We start from the raw sequence: 12038 nt of genomic DNA, 5'->3' as shown, positions 1-12038 counted from the left end.
ACAACAAAAGCCAGAGACCCTGTGGCTTTCCAGGAGCTGGAATGAAGATCGCTGCCCTAGGACAAAAGCCAGAGCAATGAACCCTTGTGTTCTATTTACTTAAAGGTACAATGGGTAAGATTTTTGTGTGTTAAAACAAGACCATTCTAAGTCCCTCCCTATCATTGAAAAAGGCTCACTGACGTGTTGACTCACCCTCTGCCTGTGGTTATAGTCCTTACATTCGGGTTTCAAAATATACAGTTGACGGACCGACACTGGACCTCTTTTTCAGTTTAAAATGGCTCAATTTGACCCAAATTGAAGAGAAGGGTTAAAAGAGTACTTATGTAGCCTACCCTCCCAGAAAAAGGATTATTTTGTCCCCGGACAGAGAACCATTTTGCCTGACAAAGACTCCTTGATCTGGATAGGGTTCTTCTATGGAATCACAGGGTTCTTTTTTTCTGAGAAATTATAGTTGTGCTTAGGATCTGAGAAGTTTCCAATAGCAGTTGATTTATATCCTGGAATGAGCGCTGATTCTATTGGAAACAGAACCAGTAACATTGGTACTTACATTACGCCTTAGTATGAGCAAAGGTGAAAACTCTTGAAAACATTAGATTTATAGTGGACCAATCGAGCTATTCTATCTATGGTAACTCCCCTGCTGGTCATCTAGCACACCAGGACCATCTGGAAACATGCTGGAATACTGCAGGATTACAACAGTACAGTGTATGCATGTGGTTTCTGAGGTCACTGATTTGCATCCTGTCATGGAACATACCATGCTTTTCTCAAAAGAGGGTGATAGTTCAACAGTGCTATCATTCCTTTATCCTGTATTACAACATACAACATTATACCTTCAGATCATGTACCCAGTTTAGACAATGATTGTTATTAACAAAATGGACAAACTAGCTAGGTCTAGTGTTGATTTAGATGGTGTCATTTGTGTTAAAGGCTTAAGCCTTTTGTAAGCAGGATTCACATAGTTTCAAAAAAAATTTACTAATTCCAGTTTGAACAGAATGTTAATAAAAACCATGCCTGTACAATACAGTTGACACTTTTGCATTCCATCCTTGTGCTAATGAAGCTGCTATGGTACAGAGAATGTACCGGCATTCATTATGAAGAAGTTACATCAGAGATGCAGTTATACAATCTATGGTCTGTTCCTTTGAAGAAATTGTGCCTTTGTTGGAGCATACATGTCTTTTTCATGTGTCAATGGTCTGTGCAAGTATTTGAGATGCTGCGTCACATTTTTTTGTGTTCAGTGTGGTTTTCAGCCATCCCAGAACCCAGGTTTTGAAACAGTAAAAACATCTGGAGTTTATTTGGAGCTGGGAAGGAAGGCTTGAGTCAGGAGAAATAACTGGCCTGTGTCCAGAACATATCAGTCCCCCTCCCCAAAAACAACAGTCTCACTTCAGCCCTGTCTCCAAAATCGTGACTGTCCAGGATATGTACTTATGTTTATAGTCCTGCAATTACAGGTTTATTTGTTCAGATTAAGATGAATCTAAGATGAACAAACTAAACATTCTGTATAGGTATGTAATGGTTTGCAGGAAGACAGAAAAAAATGGGCGTGAATGAAATTGTCCAGTTTTTGCTTACACTGTTCCTTTTGTTTTTATGATAATGAACACTAATCTGAATGCTTGTCAGCCAATGGTCACAATCGGTTACATTTACATTGGTCACAAGTTATATATGCATTTCTATTGATCCAGGTGTATGGTACTGATTTTTGTCTGCTCACTTTTCTCGCCTGTCTATATACAAGCTTTGTTTAATTAACTTACCCTGATCAGGCCTGTACATCATTTATCAGCACAATTATTTGATTAAGGGCTAGAAGAAAGAGTGGAAAATGCTTGGTAAGGTTAGTAACATTTTTGGAATTAAATAAATGCTTCAATGCTCTATGGTAATTTCAGGGTAATCTTTTAGTGTAACAAAATAGGCCTACTTAAGCCAATTTAAACAGGCCCAAATGAATCAAACTGTGTTTGCTACTGCAAACGCTAGATGAAAGCAGGATGAAAGTTTTTGTTTTCCCACAATAAAGATATAGTACTATTGAACGTTTTTTCATTGTGTATATTTGATCTCAGTGTTGCTCATGGAAGTCCTAGACCTAGACCAAGAGCCATTAGATGATAATTGTATTGACCCAACAGATATGTATTTTTCCATTTAGAATGTCCTAATTGCAGGTTTATTTACAAAGCATTATTATACGTGTGAAGTAGTCTACAGTCGATATTTTAAATGCGTAAATACTGTGCATAATTACATTTGATCAAATGTATCAGCTATGTAAGGACCATCACTAAAATACAGTATATGTCAAGTTTTTTTATACTTGAACTTCTTGAGGGAAATGCAACAAACCGAGAAAAAATGTTCTCACCTTTTTATAAACGTAAAATTAGTAACTGGTGGAGACTTGGGTTTTCCGGGAGACATATTAAGCTGGAACAATTCATAAATTGCCCGTCGTCAAAGTCAATAGCATGATTTCGTAATAGAACTATCCCGTAAGTGGTTCCGTGCGCCGGATATAGTGAAAGTTAGTCAGAGCCTCCTGAGGGCGTGTGGCTAAGTTCTGTCACAGGGTGGAACGAATAAGCCAGTGACTCAGTGCGCGTATTTCCGCATGCCTATATGACCACAACGGTGCAGTTTCACAGACTTCCATGTGTTGGACTTTTATAGAAATAAAAAGTATGTCGAAATGAAAGAAACAGAGTTTCTAAAACGGTCACTTAAATATATTCCCTTTGCTCTCCCAGACGAAAGTTTGCCTCACTCATTTGAGTTCACTGCAAGCGGACAACCGTGATTATGTGAGCCTTAGTTAATTAACTCTTAATTAATTAATTGTTCAGTTCGACATCAATTCAGTCCAATTTTAAGAATGTTGGTGGCCTCCTATTCAAGATAGAAAGACCCGAAATATAGCCGATACAAGATTATGACACTCCAGGGAAAGGCTTGCCTATCACAGCTGTGCGTCATCCAGTACCGTAGTTTCCGGTCTGTACGGTTCCCACTAAATGAACGCTTCTGAACTCGCCCAGATGAACAAGGAGACAGCAAGCGCCGTAGTATCCCACTGAATAAGGGGACACTGCCGGAGACTTGGGATAAAAAAAATATCGTGATCCACTGAATATGTCGGACTAGAGAAGGCAATGTGCGTTGTATGTTTTCACATTATTAATTAAGCAACAGGTGGTGAAGGTAAGTTGCTTGTTTGGGAGTATTTCCTGCAAATAGAGTACCCTATTAGACTGACTATATGCAGGGGTTTCCCTGGCGATTAACACGCTGTTCTTATTTGAATTAAATGTATGGATTTGTGATGGGCTGCAAATAGGCTACTAAAAATACTTTCCTATCTTTCACTGTTCTATCTTTGTCGCGCATTAATAATGCGTTGTCGTAAATCATCTTAAAATGCACTAATGCCGCGTAATATGACCCAGTGAAAACACCCATGCATGATTGGTAAAGTTAGCAGCTGATTCTTTGACTTTACCGTATAACACAGGGAATTGCTTTAGCAAACGCAGTTTGATAATCAACTGTTGTTGGAACCACGTCAGTTTATTAATGTTTATACAAAACATCTTTTTAAATTTGGTAACCGCAGTATAAATTATAAGATTGATTTAGAACACAATATTTCTGTAAAAACCCAACCATCTATTATGAACTGAAATTATACATATGCTGTCATTTGCATGAATGCTAGTGCAGTTCTCTTATTTTATCACTTTCACTCTTCCTCATGGATTGATGTAGTGTAACATAAACTTGTATGTTTATATCACTGGGAGACAGTGCTGTATCAATTGCACTATTAATAGAGTCATATTTTTGCCTCGTTCCAAGAATGTCATTACTCTGCTTCTTACAGAAGGTTGGTTGGAAGCATTAAGAAATGGAAGGCATTGTAGCCTACTGAGGAATTTAACATCTTTGTAATGCTCAATATATTGTTGAAAATAAATATTGAGTAGCAACAGAATAGTATTTAAGAATACAATGATTTTACACATTTGAATATACAAATGTATGTAATATCAATATAAAATAGATCAGTTATTCAACACAATTTCATTTAGTTGATTTATTTTCATACTTTATATGTTTTTTTTACTTTGGTGTTCGTGCTGAAGTGTCCTTAGCTGTTGGTGTAAGCTGATCAGCAAATACCAGCTCTAGTATTCCTTTTCAAAGCGTGTCTGTTCTACCTATATTTGGAAGCAAAGTGTCAAGTGAAAGTTTAAAGGCCTTTTGCCACTGGCTTAAAGTTAAAAGGTTAAGAAGTCTGTATAGACGTTGAAGTCATGCTATGGTTTTTTAAATATTAAACATATTCTGGGGAATATTAACATTTCTGGGGAAGATCAATTTTCCAACTTTAGTTTGACACTGTTATGTTGGACACATTATTTGCATCTATTCATGTACCTGGGAGTAATTCCTTTAAATTCCCAGGGGTATGAACTGCCTCATGACGTGATTGAATTATGTAGTTGGCGCAAACATAATTGGCTGTGTTATACTTTAACTGCTTTTGACAGCGGAGTTCGCAGGATTACAGTACGAGCATTGTTCAGAAAGCGCTCGGTTACAAGCACTCTGTTGCAGTTAGAGGTATGTGATGTGCAAACAATGGTCCTCTCAGACTTCAGACTACAGTCTTTGTGTGAATGTGCAGTCACAGAGGCAAAAAAAAAAAAAAACTAGTGACAGTGTATTCTATGCATTATCAACAAATGGACATGCCACACAATACAATGGACACTGTCTCCAATCTGGAACCCAAAAACTCTCACTCAGTCCTCCTCTCCAAAAAAGTATTTGGAAAATGGAGAGTCACCATTTCATTATGTTGTCATTACTTTCAGAACTTTTCAGCAGCTTTTCAGACAAGTGACCCCTTAATGTGTGTTCCAGCTAATATTAAAAATGGAAATGGCTGATGATAATTCTTTCATGTAGGGTCTAAATATTACTATGTTATATAGGGTGGTTGGCCCTGCTGAAACTAAATCACATTAAACTGTAGTTGAGGAAAAAAACTATACTGGGATATATAAACAGAAAACATGTATGTGTTTCACAACAGGGTGTAGTTTGCTGCAGATGGTTTGGTTTTACAGTATTTCAGAAAGGCTGAACAAGTCTCCTCATGTTCTCCTCCTTTCCCTCAGTGGAGTTACACTGCTGTTATTTACAAAGGTCTACAAGACAGCATGTGCTGTTTTATCAGTTTCTTTTGGAGTGTGAACACACTGTTCTCTGTGGTTGAACTCAGGCTATTTTAGATGACTAGCTGTGGGATACTATGAGGTGGTTGGGTGATTGTAGCTACTCACACCCAGGACTAGAGAAACACGGGCTTCAAAGATGGCCACTCATTTTTATCTAATTATATATGCTAATTATGTATGCTATAGCAGTTCAACAAGACCTGCCTGTCTTATTCTTCTTAATTTCTGTGTTACAGTTACAGAATCAGATTAACTAGGAAGCCAAAAGGACATTTCTACACTGGAGGTATAGCTACCTGCAATTGTGTTTCCTCAGACAACTTGGAAGCTTCAGTGCCTCTTACTGGTCAGAACAAATTCAGCTCCACTTTTTGCTTTAGTTGTCTTTTTTGAGGACAGGCCAGGTGTTTTGTAACAGCCTTTGTCGCTGTATATTTTTGATACCCACCCATTCCCAATGGTCAGCCTCAGAAGGGATGGGTTCTATTTAGTTTAAGCTAGACTTGATTCAACAGTAGCATGACAGACAGGTAGAGGGCTCTCCAATGATGTAGAGTATTGGTTGCTCAGGATAGATGGATGTATGGTCTGTTGACCTTGTAGCCAATAGGGGCCCCCTCCTTGGCTATCAGCATTAGTCGAATCTCACCTTTTTAAAGATAGCTTATTCTTTTTTTTCTTCTTTTTTTTGTCAGGCTAGGGCAGGGCCCTCTGTGCAGTGCAGGGGCTGTGGGGGTGTGCGCTTTGCCTGTATTTGTACAGTCTAGAGGAGATATCATTTGACCCTGTGAGTGGTCATTCCTCATCAGCACGGGTGTGGGACACTACTGTACTGTACTCTTATAAGACCTGTTAACCACTGTGTTTTACTGTTGTATTTACATAGGCTACCTTGGGTTGAAGAAAACCAAAACATTTCTTTAGCAGAATAATTCCCACCAAAGCAGTATATTTTTGTATAGTTCTTTATTTCTTTCTTACCTGGACTGTCCAATTGTGTAATGGATTTAGTGTGAAGGGACTGTTCTTTCCCATGAAAGATCTAACCCTGCTTTGGGAGGATTTTCACAGTAAGTGCTAATACTAATTCCTGGAACATTGTTCACACATCAGATAAACAACGCCATGACAAAAGGCGGAATTTGTTTCCATTCACAGCGAACAGGTGCCAACATTGGGTGTGTTTTTGTTTGGCCGCATCACGTGCTCCACCACGGCTAACTGTTGAAGGCAGGGGAGTGACCAGACTGCAGGGGAATAAAACATTAAAACCTGTCACGGCAAAGGAAAGCTTTTCAGGTCTCTTTTTCCGTGCAGTTTCTCATAGCTGTAACCCAAGAAGCGTGCCCTAATGTGGGAGCTATGAGAGTCATGCCCAGTGTCTTAATAAGCCTTCTCCACCACTCTGAGCAGGGCAGAGATTGAAGGTCTTTGACAGTCCCGGTGGGGCCCCGGGAGATATACTGTACTTAGAGCAAGCAGCACCATCTGTTCACTTTGCAGCCAAGTCTGCTGAATCGCCACCATATTGCCCCATCCACAAATTAAAGCACTAACCTATATGGGGTCATCTGATTTGAGGATGGCATGGCATATCAGCAATATAGTCACTGCTAAACGGTGTTTTTATGCACAAGACTTGTGTGGGTAGGGGGGTAAATTTGTGAAGCTTAATTTGGGGTCCCCTCTACATTTGTGCTAAACACTTGGATCTGTCTCACATTTTATGAAATGCATCCAGTATCTTTTCTTCTGGGGACTGAGAGAGATTAGAATTAGCGGAAGTCTTTCCAGATTTTAATTTGATTATTCTGTGTTTGTTTCAGCAATACTTCTGGCTCGGAGTTTGGATGTTCATCTGCAGTCACTGAGGAAAGACACCACTGCTCCCAATCCATCTCCTCTGACTTTGCCCCTCACTGTTCTTTCATCCTAGCTTGTGTGATTAAGTATTACTTTTCTGCTACAGTTTTTACTCCCGTATCAGAGAGGAGCTTTGAAGTTTTCATCCATCACTTGTCTTTGTGCGTACTGCTGCATGTTCATTCATACAGTTAGCCTGGCTTCTCTCCACGGCTCAACTGCTTGTCAGAACAGAAACTCAATTTTCCATCTAACGGGAGACCCCTTGACCCCTTCTCGTCAGCTCATCTCCTCTCATCTTCTCCCCCGCTCCGTTATATTTGATCTGCGTTCAGTTTGGTAGACGAGTGGCACGGTTCCAAAAAACGAGTGAAAAGGGGGCCCGTGTACCCTACAGAAGGAGACCCGCAAACACCACCTTACTGCTCTGCAGCCATTTTATTCCAAGTGACCGGTTGGTGCTGCCTCTTGAAGGAACCAAACATGTCTACCAAGGTGCCCATCTACCTGAAGCGGGGGAGCCGTAGGGGGAAGAAGGAGAAGCTTCGAGACATCCTGTCTTCGGACATGATCAGCCCGCCCCTGGGAGACTTCCGCCACACCATCCACATCGGCAGCGGGGGTGGGGAGAACGACCTGTTCGGAGACCTGTCCTTCCTGCAGGGGAAATTTCACCTCCTCCCCGGGCGGCAGAGCCACCTCCCCCAGCGCCCCGGCTTGTTCGGGGACAGGTCGCACCTCAACCGCCCGGCCAGCATGTACGGAGACCCGTCCTCCCCCGAGCGCTCGCTCCTGCTGAAGAACGCCGTCTCCCTGCCCGTCATCGGCGGTGTCCAGGCGCTCACGCTGCCCAGGCCCGCCCCCACCCCCTCTCAAACCCAGTCTCAGATCCCCCCGCCCAAGCCTCCCAGGCTGCACCTGGACAACAAGAACTTGACCCTTCCTCGGTCCAGGAGGGACTGCTCCCCGTACACTATCCAGTCCTCCAATAAGACCTCGCCTCTGACCTCTCCCCCCTCCAAAGCCTCCCCTGACGGTGAGAGATGTGTCCTGGAGGACAATGCCCAGGACAGGCCCTACCTGTCTCACGCCAGCTCCTTTCTCTCCTTGCACCTGGATTTGGGGCCCTCCATCTTGGACGATGTGCTACAGATCATGGACAACCAACGCCTGGGTCTCAATGGGGCCGGTCTGCATGGGGGACGACAGGGGATCTTCACCTGAGGGACTTTGTTTTGCAGCACGGTGAACAAGCCTGGCTCCCACCCCCTCAACACCTCCAATCAAGCCTGGCTGGATTACGTAGTGATGGAACACTTTTGTGAAGTCCTTTTTACTTTATTCATTTTACCTTTAAGCCTTTTATATTGTATATTGTATATTGTACAACAAAAGCCATGAGCCATCTCCCATGAAAACTGGTTTATCCCGTGTAGCTCCTTAAGAGAGTTGGCCTTAAGAGGACATTAATAACTAGCTAATATAATATAAAACAATAATCAGTTAGCAGTTAGGGCAAATGTACCTGTGGGTGACTTTAAAGTATATATTTTTGTGACTGAATAGTTTTCTGTTCTTACACACATTGTTTATATTCTGTACCATATAAGCTACAGTTCTCCAGACCAGAATACACTGTGATTGAGTGGATGTCCAACCTGTGGAGACAGACCATGGCTGCCTTTTTTAGATACTTATAAAGATCACTCCAGAGAAAAGAAATGTATAGCTTCTCTTAAAAAATGATGCGATCTGGATCACATGATGGTGAGATCAGCGCTTTGTATGTGGGAGGAGGGAATATTGAGCATTCCACTGCCCCACACACGTTTCTTTCAAGAAGTGGTTCATGCTCATCTTAATTGTTTTTATTTTCTCGCCAAAATGTGGTGCTCATCTTAATTTGTTATATTTTAAATCGGACCACAAACTCTTAATCTTGCTCAAAATAGGAAAGACATTTCAAGTGTATGTTCACAGGAGATGACACTAAAAGTGCACTGAAGTTGTTCTACTTTACACCATTTCTATTTATGTCAAACACTACAGATCACAGTGGGGCATCTCAGTGAAGTTTTAGATTTTTTTTCTGGATCAATACTATATAGGATACAGTCCATATTATGGATAATGTGAACATAGATTTTTCAGTTTTTAAATTTGGGCACAGTTGAACTGCATGACTAGATAAGGGCATGAATGACTGTCATGTATCACTGATGGACTTCTTTTCAGGGTGTCATTTTTCTGTTTTGTCAATCGGATTCGGCAATGAAATCTTCCAAATGAAGGCTCTTGCCAATAGAGTTACTTAGTTGCCAATGTTTGTGCAACAACTAACCGGGGGGTTTAAGGACATGACACTTTTTGAGCACTCTTTCTCACCTGGGTGTTCTTGTCAGGACTCTGACTTTCACATTCATCTCTTTTGAAGGCTTACTCAAGAAATTGTGCACTCTCACTGTTCTGTTACATGTTAACCAACTTTAATCTACAATTTCCTGTATTATGCCTAGTTTCTGTTATCTTTATCATATTGAATGAAGTCAGTAAAAATCTCAAGTTGAAAATGTTTTGCTTCTCATCTTGAAAACTGCCGTCTGCTTGTATTTGCATCCTTTATTTTGTGCCACTTTGACAGCGTTTCTTTTATTTTCTTGCTAAGGTTTTGTGAATACTCTGTAATTCCAATGACAATTACGGCTCAAAACGGTCAAATTAACATCACACAAATCATTGTTTCTGCATTGTAGTAACTCACTTCTTCACACACTATTAATTAAAATAATTAGGACTGTATTTTCTTGCACTACTGTACTGTTGTAATATATTTTCAAAACATGGAGATATTTTCTACTTGGGCTAAAAAAACAATGGGTTGACACTTTGAGTTATTATTATTATAAATAAACACCCAATTTCCTGCCCCAAATGGCTGCATTCCTTATGTAATTCAGTGTGGTTTTTAGATAACATTTTCTTCATTTCTAAGAATTGTGGGATACATTCATCCAACAATACACTCTTCATGTAGACCACAACTCCTGCTGTACATGGCCTGGAATTGCTATGATATGGTTGTCATTAGTGAGTTTTATGTCAGTTGTACTGTTGATTTGATTGAGATTTCCTTTCAAATCTACCTCACTGAGAAATAAATCTACCTCTTCTCTCCATGGCTAGAATTCAAGAAACATTTGGCCATAACTTAACTATATATTTTTTTTTTCTTCACAAACACATTTTAGTGAGTTAAGCAATCACTAAAACTAACTTTTTTTAAAAACTAAACCAAACTAAGTTTGTAAAGAAAGTGTGTAATCCTTGCATTTACTTGTAAGTCTTAAAAGGACTAATGCTGGTTGAGTACAGGTCCATGAAGCCACAGCTGGATGTTCAGCACTTGGCAGACCTACAGAAATGCTAGTTATGAAAATAATGTTTTATATGCTGGTGCGTGCTGTTGGTTTGCCAGCTTTTTGTAAATTGAAACTACAGTGATCCACTAATGGCAGGACAGTTTACCAACACGTATACATAACAACAAATATAATTTTACCTGCTTATTTTATTGACCGCCTCAACTCAAATGTCTGCATGCATACTACCATACTGCCAATTTGCAAAAAGCTATCTGGTCTGACATCTGTTCTAATGGCAGGCAGCTAACAGGCACTGCATTTTTGCTAGCCAGGCCATGATCACTTAGGAGCACATTGGGCATCTGTGATTACTGTGATTGATGTTAGTGTATAGTGTTTACTCATTACCCAAAGAGAACCACTTTGGCCACTTGGAAAATACAGGGCTTATTTATTTGATCAAGGACCCCACTTGAAAGTCTGTAATTTGGGGTCATGTCCCTTTTGTACAGAAAAAAGAACAATATTGTCCATTTGACTGAAGTTATGCCAGTACGAGTGAAAAAACTGTATGACTGTTTGGTGCCAAAACTACACATTTGCGTCTTTATTTGGGGATCATGCTCGAGTGTATTTCAATTTATTAATGAAAATGTGTGCTTGTGTGTGCGTGCATGCATGTATGTCTTGCACATTTTTGTTTTAACAGTCCTGGGAATTGGTCCAACTTTCTTTTGTTAACTGAAGGCCACCGGAACACACAGCCACTGACCCCGAGAAGTGAGGCAGCCTGGGAAGGGGGTGGAGAGAGAGGGATCAGCGTAACAGCAGATGAGGGAGGAAGAGAGAGACTGAGGCTCTAGTCTCACCCACAATGAAATAAACAATCTAGATTTCACACGGTTGTCGAGCGTGTACTACGACAATGTCAATTGACAGGACCGTTAACATAGGCGCAACTAAAAATCCATGTATTTTGATCAAGGAACAATAAGATCCACTTTGTTAATCAGCACTCATAATCAGAATTATTTTACTCCAAATTTTAAATTTTTAGATTTGTAATCAAAAAATTCCTGTGTGGTTAAAGTGCACATTCTCAGCTTATATTTAAGGGTATTTCTATATACACTTTGGTTTCACCATGTAACATGTTTTACACATAGCCACCCCATTGCAGGCCACTAAAATGTTTGGGACATATTAATGTTACGTAAATGAAAGTCGTCATGTTTTGTAATTATTTCAAAACTCCTTTTTTGCTTTCGCAGTATGTTTAGGGTCTTGGTCTTGCTGTATGTTGAAGCAGGCATTTGGTTGAGTTTAGAGTCATTTTGTTGAACTTGAGCAGATAAGATGTGTCTGTACACTTCAGAATTAATTCTGCTGCTGTTACATCATTAGTGAAGACAATTTAGCTAGCACCTGTGGCAGCCATACATGCCCAAATCATACTCCGCCGACCACCATGTTTTACAGATGAGGGGGAATGTTCTGGATCTTGGGCAGTTCCTTGTGGCCTCCA

At 40.4% G+C, this 12038-nt stretch overlaps 1 protein-coding gene across 1 annotated transcript; it reads left to right on the top strand.

The window, feature by feature from the left end:
- Positions 1 to 2971: 2971 nt before the first annotated feature.
- LOC133132827 (cdc42 effector protein 2-like) lies at positions 2972 to 10083 on the top strand. Its single transcript, XM_061248582.1, has 2 exons — positions 2972 to 3246; positions 7115 to 10083. The coding sequence occupies exon 2, from the start codon at positions 7635 to 7637 to the stop codon at positions 8373 to 8375; it is 741 nt and encodes a 246-aa protein (XP_061104566.1). The 5' UTR covers positions 2972 to 3246; positions 7115 to 7634; the 3' UTR covers positions 8376 to 10083.
- Positions 10084 to 12038: the final 1955 nt, after the last annotated feature.

This window comes from Conger conger, chromosome 7 (assembly GCF_963514075.1).
Source record: "Conger conger chromosome 7, fConCon1.1, whole genome shotgun sequence".
Classification (NCBI taxonomy): domain Eukaryota; kingdom Metazoa; phylum Chordata; class Actinopteri; order Anguilliformes; family Congridae; genus Conger; species Conger conger.
Note: the sequence above shows the minus strand (reverse complement) of the source record. Positions and strands in the feature narration are given on the sequence as shown.

Excerpts from the sequence above, each read along its gene's own strand:
- LOC133132827 (XM_061248582.1), top strand. The coding sequence starts at position 7,635 with ATGTCTACCAAGGTGCCCATCTACCTGAAGCGGGGGAGCCGTAGGGGG.